At 42.0% G+C, this 19310-nt stretch overlaps 1 protein-coding gene across 1 annotated transcript in view; it reads left to right on the top strand.

Annotated features, from left to right (window-relative positions):
- The first annotated feature begins 1030 nt into the window (after positions 1-1030).
- Positions 1031-19310, top strand: part of LOC145412006 (uncharacterized) — a 35136-nt gene continuing 16856 nt past the window's right edge. Inside the window, exons 1-3 of the mRNA XM_080281971.1 lie at positions 1031-1197; positions 1761-1875; positions 10254-10313. Coding sequence (XP_080138097.1) covers positions 1031-1197; positions 1761-1875; positions 10254-10313 — 342 coding nt within the window. The remainder of the gene's footprint in view (positions 1198-1760; positions 1876-10253; positions 10314-19310) is intronic.

Here is a 19310-nt window from a genome sequence, read left to right as displayed (position 1 = left end):
GGATGGTGAACTAAGTGAATTTTTCACTTTGAAAGTTGGTTTGAAACAGGGATGTGTCATGTCTCCATGGTTGTTCAATCTGTACATGGATGGGGTAATAAAAGAGGTACGAGGTAGGGTAGTGGATGTTGGAGTGGCCCTGGTGAGAGAGGATAGTGTTTGGAAACTCCCTGTACTGTTGTTTGCAGATGATACTGTGTTGTTGAGTGAAGACGAAGGGGAGCTGCAAGGCTTGGTGGATGAGTTTGGGAGAGTGCGTAAGAAACGGAATCTAAAGGTGACTGTGGGGAAGAGTAAAGTGATGGTCTTTGAGAGAGGTGAAGTCAGTGAATGTACAACGTGGTTGGATGGTGAGGAATTGGAAGTACGTTTAAGTACTTGGGTAGTGTGATGAATAAGGATGGAGGTTTGGAGGGTGAAGTGCTTGAAAGGGTACAGCAGGGAAGAAAGGTTGCTGGTTCTTTGAAAGCAGTGATAAGAAACAGGGAAGTGAGCATGGAAGTGAAAAAGTTACTACATGACAGTATTGTGATACCAACTCTAACGTATGGAAGTGAAGCTTGGACGTTGTTGGAAGGACACAAGTCAAGAGTGAGAGCAGTGGAAATGGGTTATTTAAGAGGAGCCTGTGGAGTCACATGGAGAGACAGGCTGACGAATGAGGATATAAAAGAGCATTGTGGTGTGGATGTGGATGTGATAGGAAGTGTTATGAGGAACACACTGAGGTGGTTTGGCCATGTGGAGAGGATGGAGGGTGAAAGACTGACGAAGAGAGTGTATGTGAGTGAGGTGGAGGGGGGAAGAGGGAGGGGGAGGCCGAGGATGAGATGGAGGGATGGGGTGGAGAGGTATATGAGAGAGGGGGATGTGAGTTGGGAGCAGGGCAGTGAAATTGCGGGGGACAGGGCGACTTGGAGGCAATTTGTTTGTGGCCACCCCAAACGGGATTGAGGCGTCAGGCAATAGATAGATAGATGATGTCATTTGATTGGTTGTTTGATTGACTAATGTGCAGTTGTTAAACAGGATGTCTTGTGAGGCAATGGCTGATGTCATCATGAAGTTTGGAGGGAGTGCAGTGACAGACAAGGGCAATTTTGAGACATTCAGAGAGGCTGGAGCAGCAGCAGCAGCCCAGCTGGTGAAGAAGATGGTGGAGGCTGGACTAAAGGTGGTGCTGGTGCATGGTGCTGGGTGGGTACGTTAATACTGTCACCGATTCGTCACATGTGTTGAATGAGGATGAACTGTCTGAATATTATGACTAAGAGTTGTTAGTAGTAACCAGTATTTGCATCTCCTTGAAGTTAACAGCATAGAAGGGTCAGGACAACTTTAATACAGTACTGTAGTCTGTTCCTGCTGACACCAAATGATTTACTCAGCTGAGAGTGCACCATAGGAGCAGGAGTGTTAATACGGGTATTACTATCCCTTTTTCGGTTTTTGTAGGGACAACTCTGGTACTGGTACATCAGATCCTTATTGTAAGATATCTTATTATTTTACATTCTTGCTGTTAGGTTCACATTTAGTAGAGAACAGTTGCATATTAAAGCTCCATTGCTACATGTAAGGTTGACTTGCCAGTTCCTCTAGTTTACAGCAACCATATGAAAATATTTTAGTGATTTTTTAAAATACATATCACTTACTTAAAAGGATGATTGTGTGTATTCTTCTCCAGGTAATGAGAGACAATTTTATTTAGATCAGAGTAGTTGATAGGAGTTTTAGTAATTATGTGTTGGTTTCAGTTCTTTTGGCCATCCACAAGCCAAGAAATTTGGAGTGAAGAAAGGTTGGGTGGATGCAGGTGATGCAGATCAGGTCAAGAGGGGTTTTAGTCTCACTCGCACATCATGTCTAAAGGTAGGTTTTGTGTGTGTGTGTGTGTGTGTGTGTGTGTTTGTGTGTGTGTGTGTGTGTGTGTGTGTGTGTGTGTGTGTGTGTGTGTGTGTGTGTGTGTGTGTTCTTACCTACCTAATTGTTCTTACCTAATTGTATCTTTACAGGAATGAGTCAAGCTCGTACTGTTCCGTGTCTTAAACCATATTTATCGTACATATCCTTAAATTTGTGAATTGTTTTGGCACACACTATTTCATTCGGTAGTGCATTCCATTGATCAGTTGCTCTGTTTGGGAAACTGAATTTCCTTACGTCTTTGTCACCTCTCTTCTTATGCAGTTTTTTGCAGTGTCCTCTTGCTGATGCTTCTCCATATGTTAAGTAATCATTTATGTCTATTTTCTCCTTCCCTGATATGCACTTATAGAGCATTATCATGTCACCTCTTTTCCTTCTCTCCTGTAGTGTTGGTAGATTCAGTTTATTTAGTCTTTCTTCGTAGCTTATGTCCCTTAAGTTTGGTATCCATCTTGTAGCGGCCCTTTGAACTTTTTCAATCTTGTCCATGTGCTTTTTGAGATGAGGACTCCAGACTGCTGATGCATATTCCAGGGTTGGTCTAATGAATGTTGTTATCATCCTTCTTAGCATGTCTTCATTTATATATGTGAATGCTATTCTCATATTTGCAAGCAGTGTATACATGTTCCGTACCTTCTCGCTGATGTGGTCAGCTGGAGATAGTCTGTTATTGATAATCACACCTAGGTCTTTCTCTCTTTCTGATGTGTATAGGGTTTTATTTCCTAACTTATAATCCCAATCAGGTCTTTTTCCACTTTTACCAAACTTGATTACATGACACTTGTCCACATTGAATTCCATTTGCCATGTACTACTCCGTTCATGAAGTTTATTTAATTCTTCTTGTAGCTCTTTACAAGAGTCTGTGTTAGTAATTCCCCTTTGTATTTTTGCATCATCTGCAAACATATTCAGATAGCTCTCATTTCCAGTGTTACTGTTTATATCATTTATATACACTAAAAACATGATTGGTGCCAGCACTGAACCCTGTGGTACTCCACTAGTCACTTCTTTCCATGATGAGTAGTTTCCTCTTAGTACTGTTCTCATTTCTCTTTTTATGAGAAAGTCTTGCATCCAACAAAACAGTTTGCCTCAAATTCCTCCTTGATGGTACAGTTTCCATAAAAGTCTTTGGTGTGGTACTGTGTCAAAAGCTTTCTTGAAATCTAAATAGATACTGTCCACCCATCCTTCCCTTTCCTGTATTGTGTTTGTTACTCTGTCATAGTAGCTCAACAGATTAGTAACATATGATTTTCCTTTTTTGAAACCAAACTGTCTTTCTGTTATCATACTGTGTTCTTCTAGATGATTTACCCAAGCTTTTCTTATAAGCTTTTCTAATACCTTGCTTACAACACTGGTCAGTGATACTGGTCGGTAGTTGAGTGGATTTTGTCTATTTCCTTTCTTGAATAAGGGGACTATATTTGCTTTTTTCCAAATATCAGGTAGTTTACCTTGACTCAAGGATTTCTTGAAAATTAAAAATAATGGTTTACTTAACTCCTTTGCACATTCTCGCAATACCCAACATGAAATTTCATCAGGACCACTTGCTTTTCCTCTGTCTAATATACAGTACTTAACTCCTCCTGTATTACTTTTTCTGCTATTTGTATATCTGGTAGTATGTGTGGACATGCATGTTCCACATAGTCCCTCTCAAAATTTTTTTCTTTTGTAAAAACTAATTGGAAATTCTTATTTAGTGCTTCACAAATATCTTTCTCGTGTGTATAAGTGATTCCCTCATCCGTAATGGATTGTATTATATATTTTACTTTGGTTTTGCTTCTGATATAGCTGTAAAACAGCTTTGGTTGATCACTACTTTTATTTATTACATCCTCCTCAAACTGTTTTTGGGCTTCCCTCCTTATTCTTGTATAATCGTTTCTAGCCTGTTTGTAATTATTATACGCCCTTTCACTATTATGTCTTCTGTATCTATTCCACAACAAATCTTTCTTTTGATTTTATACATTCTGTATTGAACCATTTCTGTATTTTCTTATCTGCTTCTTTGTGCTGTGGGATGTACTTCTGGACTCCTATTTCATAAAATTCACAGAATTTTTTATATACAGCATTTAAATCTTGTCCTTTAAGCTCATTTTCCCAATCAACTTCTAAGAAATACTTCTTTAGGTCTTGATAATTTCCCTTTTTATAGTTTATGCTCTTTTTGTAACTGTCATTGCTGTTTACTATGTCATATGCTATCCTGAAGTTATAATTTAGTACTGCATGATCGCTTTTGCCGAGTGGAGGGTGATATATTAAACTGTCAATATCATTTTCTTGCCTAGTAAATATTAGATCTAGCACTGAAGGTACATCAAGTCCTCTTTTTCTGGTGGTTTCCCTCACATATTGCATTAGGAAAAACTTTTGTACGACATCCAGGAGCTTTTGGTCCCAACAGCTTTCTTGGCTAATTATATCTAGAGTATTCCAATTTATATTTGTATTGAAATCCCCAGTTAGTATAATTCTTTCCGATTTCTCTTCCATTTTATGTGGTAATGATCTTATACTCTGAATTGTACTCTCTGCCAGGTCCTCATATTCGTCTCTTTCCCATGTGTTTGGTCTGGGTGGCATGTACAAATTGGCCACAATTACTTTACCTTCAGATGTGTCGATCTCTGCTGCAATCAGTTCTACTTGTGATGGTATATTTAGTCTTATTTCCTTGACTTTTAGATTTTTCTTAGTTAATATTATAATTCCTCCTCCTTTTTTTAAATTTCTGTCTCTTCTCCATATATTGTATTCTTCTAAGTTTAGTATGTCATTGGATATCCTTGGTGTTAATTTTGTCTCAGTTAGGCATATTATTTGTGGTTCATTTTCTCTGACATAATCATTTATCTCTAGTAATTTAGATACCATTCCATCCACATTTGAGTACATCAACTTTATCTATCTATCTATCTATCTATTGCCAGACGCCTCAATCCCGTTTGGGGTGGCCACAAACAAATCGCCTCCAAGTCACCCTGTCCTCCGCCATTTCACTGCCCTGCTCCCAACTCACACCCCCCTCTCTCATATACCTCTCCACCCCATCCCTCCATCTCATCCTCGGTCTCCCCCTCCCTCTTCCACCCTCCACCTCACTCACATACACTCTCTTCGTCAATCTTTCACCCTCCATCCTCTCCACATGGCCAAACCACCTCAGTGTGTTCCTCACAACGCTTCCTATCACATCCACATCCACACCACAACGCTCCTTTATATCCTCATTCGTCAGCCTGTCTCTCCACGTGACTCCACAGGCTCCTCTTAAATAACTCATTTCCACTGCTCTCACTCTTGACTTGTGTCCTTCCAACAATGTCCAAGCTTCACTTCCGTACGTTAGAGTTGGTATCACAATACTGTCATGTAGTAACTTTTTTACTTCCATGCTCACTTCCCCTGTTTCTTATCACTGCTTTTAAGGAACCAGCAACCTTTCTTCCCTGCTGTACCCTTTCAAGCACTTCACCCTCCAAACCTCCATCCTTACTCATCACACTACCCAAATACTTAAACGTACTCACATTTTCCAATTCCTCACCATCCAACCTCGCTGTACATTCACTGACTTCACCTCTCTCAAAGACCATCACTTTACTCTTCCCTACATTCACCTTTAGGTTCCGTTTCTTACACACTCTCTCAAACTCATCCACCAAGCCTTGCAGCTCCCCTTCGTCTTCACTCAACAACACAGTATCATCTGCAAACAACAGTACAGGAGTTTCCAAACACTATCCTCTCTCACCAGGGCCACTCCAACATCCACTACCCTACCTTGTACCTCTTTTATTACCCCATCCATGTACAGATTGAACAACCATGGAGACATGACACATCCCTGTTTCAAACCAACTTTCTTCACAGAGAAAAATGCACTTGGTTCACCATCCACACGCACTGAAGCCTTCGCACCATCGTAAATACTCTTCACAGCATTCAACCACTTCCCATCTACACCATATAAGCTTAACACTTACAACAATCCTTGTCTATCCACCCCTGTCATATGCTTTCTCCAAATCCATGAAAGCCGCATACAACTTCTTTCCCTTCTCTAGAAACTTTTCCACTAAAGATCTAAGAATGAATATCTGATCTACACAACCTCTTCCCTTCCTAAAGCCTCACTGTTATTCTCAAACTAATATCTCTGTTCTTTCTCTAACTCTGTCTATAAGTATCCTACCATACACTTTTCCTATTATACTAAGAAGACAAATGCCCCTATGATTACCACACACTTCTTTTTCCCCTTTTCCTTTGTACAAGGGAATAATTATACCTGACTTCCAATCCTCAGGGACTCTACCTTCCTCCCAGGCCAATCTGCACATCTTCCACATCCATTCTACTACTATCTCTCCCCCATGCTTCAGCATTTCACCACACACTCCATCAATTCCTGGGGCTTTACCCGATTTAACTTTCTTCATTGCTTCCACAACTTCCATCCTACTGATTTCTTCCTGTCTTCTCACCTCCCTCCTTCTCCCAGCCATTCCCCAGCCACTTATACTCGCATTACTTCCATCCTCCACGTTCAACAATTCCTTAAAGTGTTCTCTCCATCTGCTCACTTTTTCTCCCTTCTCCACTAGTAATCTACCATTTTTATCTTTCACTCCCTGCTAACTTCACTTCCACCCTGTCTTACTCTTTTCACTTCTCTCCAGAACATTTTCTTACAGTCCCTCCACTTTACACTCAAATTCCTTCCAAATTCCTCATCCACTCTCTTCTTACTCTCTCTTACTAATCTTTTCACCTCTCTCTTCCTTTCCACATATAACTCTCTCTTCCGCCTCTCAACTTCTTCCACGCCCCTATTTCTCATCCATTCATTGTATGCTTTCTTCTTTTGTGCCACAGCCTGTTTCACCTCTTCAGTCCACCACGCTGTTCCTTGCACCCCCCTCCGTCTTCTCTTCCTTCCACACACACCACATCACATGCTGCACATATTTCTTCTGTAAATATCTTACACACACCTTCCACGCCTCCCATCTGCTCCAATTCATATTTGCCCAATCGTTCCTCCACTTCTCTCTTATACTCTGCCTTTTTCTCATCCTCTTGTAACCTTTCCACTCTCCTTGCAACTACTCCTTCCTCTCGTCTTTCCCTTCTTCTATTCCTCCATCTTACTTGCAACCTAATTCTGGCCACCACCAAGTAGTGGTCAGAAAGTCCACTTCCCCCAACCTCTATACACTCTTGCATCCTTTACACATCTTCGCATCCTTTCATCCACACACACATAATCAATCATTGCCTTCCTTTCATTCAGTTCACCACCCACCCTTCTCATCACTCGCCATGTATACCTGTGGATCATTTTATGCCTGAAGAGGGTATTGGCTATTACCAACCCCCTCCCAGCACAAATGTCCACTAGCGCACTCCCATTCTCATCTATCTCAGCAGGCACACCCCACTCACCAACTATTCCATCCACCTTCACATTACCAACTTTACCATTCATATCACCAATCAAAAACACTCTCTCACTCCTTCCAAACTTTTCCATGCACACTTCCACATTTGTCCAGAACTCTTCTCTCACTCTTCTAGCACGATCTTGCGTTGGCGCATACACACACACAATCGCCCACATTTGTATTCCAACTTTCAACTTTATCATCTTGTTTATATATTTGTCATGACATGGTTCTACTACCTTCCTCCTTTTTCTTCCATCCTGTTTGTGTACCACTTTCGTACCTGCAATCCTATTACTTTGTAAAAAAAAATTTCTTCTTCTCCTCTTCTGATCTTCCCTCATTGTTTGTTTTTGCTTCCTCCCTTTTCTCTTTCAGTAATCCCAGTTCCTCTTGTGTTAGGCATCTTTTTATCCATACATTTTTGAACTCCTCTTTTTCCATAAGATTCTTTGCATTTTTTAGTATCTCTTCCACAGTGTTTACACTCTGGAAAGTCACCTTTAGAGGTCTTGTCGTGCTTTTCTCATATTTCCCTAACCTTTTGTGTGTGTGTGTGTGTGTGTGTGTGTGTTTTCGTTTTCGTTTTCGTTTTTAAAGGCTCCAACATGCTTGCATGTGTCGGCCTTGGTCACCTAATGGCGGCTTTCCACGCTGCACGATCCATTGCAGCCTCCCTGTTCAGTCCCTTAACCCTAAGGTCACACTTAATGACCTCGTCCCATGTCTTTCTCGGTCTACCCCTCACAACCCCACCCCCAATATTAACACTTCTCACCTTCCTCACCCAATTATCATCCCCCATCCTCTCCACATGTCCAAACCACCTCAGTCTACCTCTCCTCATCACAACACCAATACACTCCAGTTCCATCCTACCTCTCAACTCTTCCATTGTAAACCCAACCCCTCCAGGCCTTGGACGCAGGGACGCACTGCACATCCACCTAATCATTGTCATTTCAGTACGTCTGAGCCGGCGAATGTCTTCCTCCTTCACTGCCCAGGTCTCACTACCATACAGCATTACACTCCTAACACATGCTGCATACAAAGACCCCTTAGCACGTAGGGAGAGCCCTCTCAATGTCAGGAGAGGCAAGAGCTCCCTGAACTTCTTCCAACCACTTCTCACCCTAGCCACAGAGCTAGCTCCAGCCCCACCTCCAGCACACAACATGTCTCCCAAATAACAAAACTCTTCCACACACTCAAGAGATTCACCAGCAAGTTCAATCTCTTGAGTGTGTGGAAGAGTTTTGTTATTTGGGAGACATGTTGTGTGCTCTAGTAATTTAGATACCATTCCATCCACATTTGAGTACATCAACTTTATCATCTTGTTTATATATTTGTCATGACATGGTTCTACTACCTTCCTCCTTTTTCTTCCATCCTGTTTGTGTACCACTTTCCTACCTGCAATCCTATTACTTTGTAAAAAAATTTCTTCTTCATATGTGCAGGTATGTGTGTGGTGAGGTACATGTGTGCATGTGCATACATATGTACATATCAGCATCATCATCTGCAGCAACAGTGCAGCAGCATTGTCATCATCATCACATAGTATATGATTTCCCAATGTAGGAACTCTTCTACATGTAACCCTGATGTGTGTCAAAATGTACCGTACTGTCTAGGATACTTTCCTTTACATGCTTCTCTTCTTAGTGAGTAATATTACAAGCAAAATGTGGAATTTGAGGCTGTAAACACTGGAGGATAAAAATGTTTACTGTATATGAAGTACCAGTTTGTATGGAACTGCAGTTGACAAGGATTGCAACCCCATTTGATATTTGACACTTAACATTGACTTTTTATTTTTTTTATTATTTTTTTTTTCACTTATTACAAAACATGTGTTAGTTTGCCCCTGAAGTGGATTCATGAACCTCAGATGATAAGTGAGGAGATCATACTCATCCTGTACTTAACTTCATTAGCTTGATAATTTAATTTATTATTTCATTCTTGTTTCCTGTTGACAATGTTTTATTCATTTTAGGGGAGATTTTCTTAATGAGAGGTTTAGGGAATCTCTTTCTAACTCCTCTAGCTTGACAGTCTCTTAAGCTGAATAAAAGCATCAGATACCCTGGTATTTGATTGCAAAAGCTAAGAGACAAGTAAGACCGCTTCCACACCAAATGATTGCTGTCTTAGTGGAAGTTCTGTATCATCATCTATCTATCAATCTATCTATAGCCCGACGCCCTAATAGTGTAGAAATACCGTACGCTATTTGCCTGCACCTGCTTACATCCAGTGGGACCATGTGTATGGGTTACAGTGTTGCAAAAGATCTGTTTGCAACTGCCCATACGGTCATGCATCTGGTGTGGATGCAACTGCCCATGCCAAAATGCATCTGGTGTGGATGTCTGTATACCAATATCAATTCATAGCCAGATGCCCTAATGCCGTAAGGGGTGGTCACATACAAATCACTTTCATGTCACCCTGTCCCCTGCCATTTTGCTGCCCTCCCCCCAGCTTATAACTCCCACCCTCATATACCACTCTACTTCATCCTTCCCTCTCATCCTTGGTCTTCCCCTCCCTGTCCTCCCTCCACCTCACACACATATGCTTTCCAAGTTAGTCTCTCTCTTCATCCTCTCCTCATGGCCAAACCACCTGAGTGAATTTCTCCTAACGATTTTTACCACATCCACACCACAACGCTCCTTCACTTCCTCAATTGTCAGCCTGTCTCTCCGTGCAACTCTACATGCTTCTGTCAGATAACTTATATATGGATGTGACCTAAGATATTGGATTAATGATGATGATTTTTTTTGCCAGCCACCACTTTCCACTCTCTCTTTGCAGTTACACACCAAAATCCTGCAGCAGCTGATGGATGCAGGGGTCCCAGCAGTTGGCGTGTCTGTGAGTATCAGGGTCCAGATTCACCTTAGCTAGTTTGGTTTCATCTTGCAGAAATGGAGCACCCTCACAACTTGAATATTAACAAAGTCATGGTTGTGTTAAACTTGATGAGCCGTATGTATGAAACAGAAATGAGTCTCCTTGGTTTGAAGCAAAATTAAATCCAGCAACAATATAATATTATATTTATGCTTACTTTTCTGCTTTGCAGTGGATTGTTAATGCATGGGTAGTGTGATGAAGATGAGAGCAAATGTATGTGTACTTGCTACTGTACCAGTACCACTTTTCACTTGTGCAACGGGTGGGCAACACGTGGAGATATCTGTTGTGTATTGAAGGTAGTGGTGTGATTAGAGGCAGGGCGTGTGGTGGACGCACAGGTAATTAAATGTTTACTTATTGCCACTTTTCCAGCTTTTTAGTATGTGGGAGATATATAGAGGCAGGGGCATGTTGTGCAGGTTTATTCATCTGTTTATTTTTATATTTTTTTATGTGTCCAACACCAGGCATAGGCTTCACAGTCCATTCCCAAGGTCCAGTAGTACTCCCACATACTGTACAATACACCTCCTTGTGTCACCACTTTGGCACCATCACCCACCTTCCATATTGAATTCATGCTAGGTCTGTCTCATACAGGACCAGTGTATTGGTATTAGCAGGGATTTTTTTATGACATGTCGACGGGTCTTCTGGTAGACAAGTAAAGTCTGCTTTAACCCCTTAACCGCGGGCTTGTTTTGCTTTGACTTGTGGCTCCCGCGGGCATATTCACGCTCCGACAGACTCTCTAAAAATATTTGCCAAAAATCAGTTATTAGTCCTAGAATATTAAAATTACATATGCTTATGGCACATACCTTCAGCTTTCTTCTGGGGTGTTTGTTGAGCCTTCGTCGAGTACCGTAGGACTTGTGGAGACCTCTGAAGTTGGGTAACATCTCCACTTTACACTTCCCGACAACCCGTAATATGATTATCACAGCCTGATATTATCACTAGAAACACTACTCTATGATTATCAAGTAGTTTGGGATCCATACTCCAAAAAAAAAAACCACTGTGAAAGCAATGAAAATTACGAGTACGTATGACCTTCCCACTTGACATCGTTCGCTGCTGGTGTTCTGTCATTTATTATTCATAAAAACACTTACAGTTTATATTTCTATTACTATATAACACTTATATATAACTACAGTCTTTATCCATAAGTTTCCTTCAGTAATAGTAGTTTATTGTCACTGTAGGCATTGTATTTCTCTTTCAGTAAAATATGTAGCATTCACTTTCTCGTCCTGTATACTAGCGTTGAGAGTGAATCTGTCACTTTCACCTTCACTCTCATAACTCATAGTATTCATACATGCTAGAGTGAAACTTTCACTTTCATTACTCCTAGTATATATACTTGTATTCTTATATTACTACTCATTTACATTTCTATTTACATTCTCTATTTTATTTACATTATTTACATTTCTATTTTATTTACACTGTGTTAGGCACTCACTTGCAGTAACTTATAAAACTATTTTCCACTGTTCACTTATATGTACATTCATTGCTTTCACTTGCTGTTTACACATTATTTACACATTATTTACAATTCCACTTGCACTGTTTTACTCACCAGAAAGATCGTAGTCACTCTCTATCAATTGTCAGCCCTTTACCTCTTTCCACACGAGGTTTAGTAGGGGGTAGAGGTCACAGGGCCCTTTGCATGGGGCTAAAAAGCAGCAGAATTTAGCAGGCGCGAATCCGACGTACTTTCACCTTGAAAGACGACAGTAAACTGATACTGGTGGGCCGGGGTGGCCTACCTAGGGAGAGTGCATTACTGCCAATGTCAGCCTTGTGAGAGCTGCTAATATATAGCTATGAAATGATTGGCAGGAAATCTAGACAATACATTAAAAATTAAGTAGTTCCAGGTGAATGTAAATATCACTTAGGCTTCTCCCTTCCCTCCTTATGTATACAGTAATCCCTCCAATATCCGACATAATAGAGCCATAGGCAGGTCCGGATAGTGGTCCTGTCCGGATATTGGGCCCCAGCTTATGGACTTGTACTTATGGACCCTAACTCTGAAAAACACCTATACAACTCCCTCTGGATATGCATTGCACCTATTTAAGACCCAAATCACACCAATAAGGAACATAAAAGACTGAAATAAATGCAAAAGAACCATAAAATGAGGTTTTAGAGGTGAGTTTATACAATATTAAACATTCTGGGTACTTACAAGTCCCTTGTTCCTGGACTGGTTTGAACCGCCAGTTTGCAGTCCACAGTTAATCCTCTGCACTCTAAATTCTAATTTCTTAACACTGCACAACACTGTAAATTCCTGTGTGTTTTAGTGGCAAGGTATTGCAGTTTATTCACTGTTTATTCACAAAAAACAAGCACCTGTGGCTTGCACTGTTATGAGTGTCTGCTCTCCATCGGAGTTAAGCTGTGACTGTTGATGTTGGTGGGGTAACAGAGTTGCCAGATCGCAACAGCCACATTACCAATCTCCTCAACTTTCATTGTCAAATATAACTTTTCATTACCAAATTCATAAAGCTAGCATATATTCATCACTAATTATATATACAAGTGGAAATACATGTAATCACTCTCCTTATAACTAACACCATGTTTATTTTCACACTATGTAGGGTAGCAGATTAATCAGAGAGAGCAAACAATCCACCATCTCCATCCTGTGTATCCTCATACATGTGAAAAATCCATTTGGTAATGCATTATTCTAATTCATTACCAAACGAATTTTTCATTACCAAATTGGCCCACACTTGGTAATGAAAAATACCAAATGGCAACCTGACAGGGGAGGGGGGAGGGGGAGGAAGGAAGGGGTGAAGGGACCATGGTGTAACAGCTGTTCGGCACCAGGCGGGAATTTCAAATTATGGGAGGGAAAAAAGTCAGATTTTTTTCGAATTTTTTGCGGTTTTTGGCCCATTTTGGGAATATTGGATCCCAGGAGGATTATGTCCGGTTAGTGGGGATGTTCGGATATTGGGCGTTCGGATATTAGAGGGATTACTGTATTTTTATTACGAGAATAGATTATACGGCATATTTCAAGGGGAAATAAACAGCGAAAATTAGTGAATGAGTGCACGTGAGGTGTTGTCAGGTGATAATTAGCCAATTCCAGGTGTATGGCACTATCACTTACCTTATTTCTTTTTTGTATATATTATTTGGTATAAGAATAGGGCTTAGGGCTTATTTCAATAGATGAGATCAGTGGAAAATTCCAGGGAAGATTTACTTAGCATAGAATACAGTGTGGTGGCCTGCAATAATTAGGTAGTTCCAGGTGAATGTAAATATCACTTAGGCTTCTCCCTTCCTTTCTTTGCGCAGTGGCAGTATCGTAACCAACGAGGTCTTGCCTAAGTGACGTATTTGCTGCTGCTATAAAGCTCGAATTGGGAAAAGTTTCAATACCATCTCGGCACTTCTGCGGCACCTCAGTTTGGGTTACCTTTCCTAGAAGGGTAGTCAAGTCGTACCCCACCTGCTCGTGGTGACCTTGCTGACACCCTGTTTTTTTTTTTTTTTTTTTTTTTTCCCCCCCTCCTAAATTAGGGTGACACAAACGGGGGCGGCGCTACCCGGGTTTTTCCCGGGTAGTATTGTATATACGTTTTGCTGTTGTTGTCATTTTGTTTTGTTTTTTGTTCTCCCTTATCATGAATAAACAACACCAGTGCCCTCGCTGCAGTAGATCTGTAGCAAAAAGTGCACAAGCACTGAAGTGCGCCTACCGCAGCGAGTGGATTCATATAGCTTGTGAAAATTTGGATGCAGGCGACTATCCATTCATGAAGAGGAGCCACCAGCTGGGCTTTCGCTGGCTGTGTAGCCAGTGTGCTGCACCAGCAGACGATGTCTTGGCTGGTGGAAGAAGTAGTACCAAGGAGGAGTTTGAAGATAAAGTTATTGGGCCGATCTTTCAAGCAATCAGAGACGTATCAAATAGACTGGAGGCACTAGAGACCAAGGTCTCATCACCCATGGCGATCACGCAAGATCAGGCCAAGTCATTTGCGGATGCTGTTCTCGGGTCCCTCGTGGGGGGAGGGAAAGATCTGCCTGGGGGCGTGATTGAGATCAGTGCTCATGGCCAGAAAAAAGCCATTCATAGTCAGCATGTACTGATTATGAAACCAGAGAGTGGCGCTGGTGCCCTGACAAATGAGATGGGACCAGAAGACATCAGAGGCATACTTAACTCGGTACCGGTTGACAGCTGCCTTAAGACCAAGGCTGGTGGGCTGGTAATGAAGTTTCCGTCAGCTGAGGCCAAGGGTGAAGCAACTGGGGTGCTGATTGATCATTTTGGCTCTGAGGGCACTTTTTGCATATCAGAGCCAAAGAAAATGTTGCCTAAAATGACCGTGACAGGCCTTTCCTCTTCCTTGGATGACTCTGACATCATTTATTCTGAGAAAAAACAATAAAATTAAGATGCTCGTTGATCGAGGTTGTACCCTCAACCTTCTCTTCACAAGGACAAGGAATGACACCAAAACTGCTGTCTTGAAGATGTCGCCAGAGGTGAGATCCTCCATTGTAGAACAGGGCAATTACATCTATGTGGATCTTACAAGATGCCGCGCTTTCGATAGATTCTGGGTTACACAATGTCATCACTGTAAAGGCTTTGGTCATACATTTGAGATATGTTCTAGGAAAAGTGATGAACCTAAATGTGTCTTTTGTGCTGGAGCCCATAAATCTAAGGAATGTAGTAACAGAAATTCTCCCAAATGCATCAACTGCTCCTCTTTAAGACATCAAGATGCTAATTCAAAGTCACAGGCGATTGCCCATTTTGCATCAAGTAAAGAATGTCCAATTATGATTTCTCATAGGAATAGATTGATTGAGAACACCAATTTTGACCATTTAAAAAACTGACTACGTCCCTCCTGAACCAGTTAAGGATGGGTCTTTTAAATATTCGTTCCATCCGTAATAAGATAGACTATATTAATGAAACCCTAAATCAGCACGAGCTTGACATATTGTGCTTGACTGAAACCTGGTTGTATGAGTCTGATATCGATATTATTCGTAATGCTTTGCCTAAGACACATTCTATTATTAGTTTTCCCAGGCCTGCTGCTGACTATCCAGGAGGAGGCGTAGCACTCATCTACTCGGCAGCACTTGCAAACGTTTCTCTCATTGACTCAGACCTGACCCCATCTTCATTTGAATTTATGGAAGTATTAATAAATTTCCATCAGAATACCATTAGAATTGCAATTGTCTATCGACCAGGTCATCCGGGCAGAGATCGAGGTTTTATGGAGGAGTTTGGGCAGTTTCTTGAAGGGTTTTCTCTTAAACCTGGAGGACTTCTTGTTTGTGGTGATTTCAATTATTGGGTTGACAGTCCAGAGTCAAAACCATTTTCTTCAGAATTCCTTGAGTTGATCACCCAGAACAATTTTTTCAATCATGTGAGTAATCCAACTCATGTCTCAGGACATGTCCTTGACTTGATCTTGTCCCCTGTTGGTTGCAGGCACATGTCAGATGTGGAGGTTGACTCATTTGACCCCCTCATCTCTGATCATGCTCTGATCACTCTTAGTTTTGATGTCCCGAAATCCCATTCATATAAAAAGGTCATCAGGTTCAGAAATTACAACAATGTTGACCGCCAGTTGATGTGTTTTGAAATTGATCAACGTTTAAACTCCACTGATTCTTCCAGCCTTTCTTCTGGTGAATTGGTTGATATTTACAACAACGAGCTCAGGTCAATTTTTGACCATTATTGTCCTGAGGTAGTAAAAACAATCACTGTATGTGATAATTCTCCGTGGTATGGTCCATCCATTAATTCTTTGCGTAGACAACGTAGAAGGGCAGAACGTGAGTGGCGCTTGCAGCAGACCGAAGTAACTCGTTTGCGTTATGTTTTTGCAAGAAGAGCAGTCGTTCACACTGTAAAAGCCCAAAAGGCTAGGTATTATCAAAATAAAGTTGATTCATGTGGTGGTGATAAAAAAAAACTGTCTGCAGTTGTGAACAGTTTGGTTGGTCGGAGGAATGTAATTGTTAAACCAACTTCTTTATCTGATGCCCAATTGGCCTCTGATTTTGCTTCATTTTTTCTATCTATCTATCTATAGCCCGACGCCCTAATCCCGCAAAGGGTGGCGCAGACAAAACGCCTCCAAGTCACTCTGTCACCCACCATTTGACTCCGCTCCCCCCAACTCACCCCCCCCTCCCTCATATACCTCTCAACTCCATCCCTCCACCTCATCCTCAGTCTACCCCTCCCTCTCCCTCCCTCTCCCTCCCTCCACCTCACCTACATACACCCTCTTAGTCAGTCTTTCATTCTCCATTCTCTCCACATGTCCAAACCACCTCAGTGTATTTCTCCTAATCTTTTCAACCACATCCACATCTACCCCACAACGTTCCTTCACTTCTTCATTTGTCAACCTGTCCCTCCACGTCACTCCACATGCTCCTCTCAAGTAACTCATTTCCACTGCTCTCACTCTTGACTTGTTCCCCTCTTGCAAGGTCCACGCCTCGCTTCCATACGTCAGGGTAGGGATCACAATACCATCATGCAGTGACTTCTTAACTTCCATACTCACCTCCCTATTTCTCATCACTGCTTTCAGTGTACCAACAACCTTTCTTCCCTGCTGTACCCTTTCACGTACTTCATCCCCCAAAGTTCCATCCTTACTCATCACACTACCCAAGTACTTGAATGCACTCACATTCTCCATATCCTCACCATCCAACTTCACAGCACACTCTGTGACTTCATTCCTCTCAAACACCATAACTTTACTTTTGTTTACATTAACTTTCAGCTTCCTCCTCCTACACACTGTCCCAAATTCATTCACCAAACCTTGCAACTCCCATTCATCTTCTCTCAACAATACTGTATCATCAGCAAACAGCAACACCGGAAGCTTCCAAATCTCACCCTCATTCATTAGGGCCATCCTCACATCCACTGCCCTACCTTGCACCTCCTTTACAACCCCATCCATATATATATTAAACAGCCATGGAGACATCACACACCCCTGTTTCAGTCCCACATTGAGATCAAAGAACTCACTCAGCTCACCATCCACTCGCACCGTAGCCCTAGCTCCCTCGTACATACTCTTCACAGCACTCAACAATTTCCCCTCCGCTCCATATATTCTTAATACCTTCCACATACCTTGCCTATCTATTTTTTACAAGTAAGATATCTCGCATAGGAAGTGATTTAGACAGCAGTTCTCCTAGTGAAGCGTACTCAGTTGACTTCCAGCCACGGTGCACTGGGGATCATTTCTATCTATCTATCTATAGCCCGACGCCCTAATCCCGCAAAGGGTGGCCGCAGACAAAACGCCTCCAAGTCACTCTGTCACCCACCATTTGACTCCCCTCCCCCCAACTCACCCCCCCCTCCCTCATATACCTCTCAACTCCATCCCTCCACCTCATCCTCGGTCTACCCCTCCCTCTCCCTCCCTCCACCTCACCTACATACACCCTCTTAGTCAGTCTTTCATTCTCCATCCTCTCCACATGTCCAAACCACCTCAGTGTATTTCTCCTAATCTTTTCAACCACATCCACATCTACCCCACAACGTTCCTTCACTTCTTCATTCGTCAACCTGTCCCTCCATGTCACTCCACATGCTCCTCTCAAGTAACTCATTTCCACTGCTCTCACTCTGACTTGTTCCCCTCTTGCAAGGTCCACGCCTCGCTTCCATACGTCAGGGTAGGGATCACAATACCATCATGCAGTGACTTCTTAACTTCCATACTCACCTCCCTATTTCTCATCACTGCTTTCAGTGTGCCAACAACCTTCCTTCCCTGCTGTACCCTTTCACGTACTTCATCTCCCAAAGTTCCATCCTTACTCATCACACTACCCAAGTACTTGAATGCACTCACATTCTCCATATCCTCACCATCCAACCTCACTGCACACTCTGTGACTTCATTCCTCTCAAACACCATAACTTTACTTTTGTTTACATTAACTTTCAGCTTCCTCCTCCTACACACTGTCCCAAATTCATTCACCAAACCTTGCAACTCCCATTCATCTTCACTCAACAATACTGTATCATCAGCAAACAGCAACACCCGGAAGCTTCCAAATCTCACCCTCATTCATTAAGGCCACCCCACATCCACTGCCCTACCTTGTACCTCCTTTACGACCCCATCCATATATATATTAAACAGCCAAGGAGACATTACACACCCCTGTTTCAGTCCCACATTGAGATCAAAGAACTCACTCAGCTCACCATCCACTCGCACCGTAGCCCTAGCTCCCTCGTACATACTGTTCACAGCACTCAACAATTTCCCCTCCACTCCATATATTCTTAATACCTTCCACATACCTTTCCTATCTATTCTGTCATAAGCTTTCTCCAAGTCCATGAAGGCAGCGTACACTTTCCTTCCCTTCTCTAGATACTTCTCCACTAAACATCTTAGAACAAATATCTGATCTACACACCCTTTTCCCTTCCTAAATCCCCCTTGTTCTTCTCCAACTAGCTCCTCTGTCATATGCCTAACCCTATCAATGAGTATTCTACCATATATTTTACCAGTCACACTAAGAAGGCAAATACCCCTATGGTTACCACATACTTCTCTCTCCCCTTTTCCTTTGTACAGAGGAACAATTATACCTGATTTCCAGTCCTCTGGAACCCTTCCCTCTTCCCAAGCCAATCTACACAACTTCCATATCCACTCCACAACAATCTCACCCCCATACCTAAGCATTTCACCACACACTCCATCAATTCCTGGGGCCTTTCCCAGCTTAATCTTCTTCATCGCTTCCACTACTTCCGACCTACTGATCTCTTCCTCCCTCCTCTCATCTCTTCTTCTCCCAGCCATTCCCCAACCACTTATACTCACACTGCTC

The sequence above is a fragment of the Coenobita brevimanus genome, chromosome 1 (assembly GCF_032717465.1).
Source record: "Coenobita brevimanus isolate Jiangsu-jjx chromosome 1, ASM3271746v2, whole genome shotgun sequence".
Classification (NCBI taxonomy): domain Eukaryota; kingdom Metazoa; phylum Arthropoda; class Malacostraca; order Decapoda; family Coenobitidae; genus Coenobita; species Coenobita brevimanus.
This window is presented reverse-complemented; position numbering and strand designations above follow the sequence as displayed.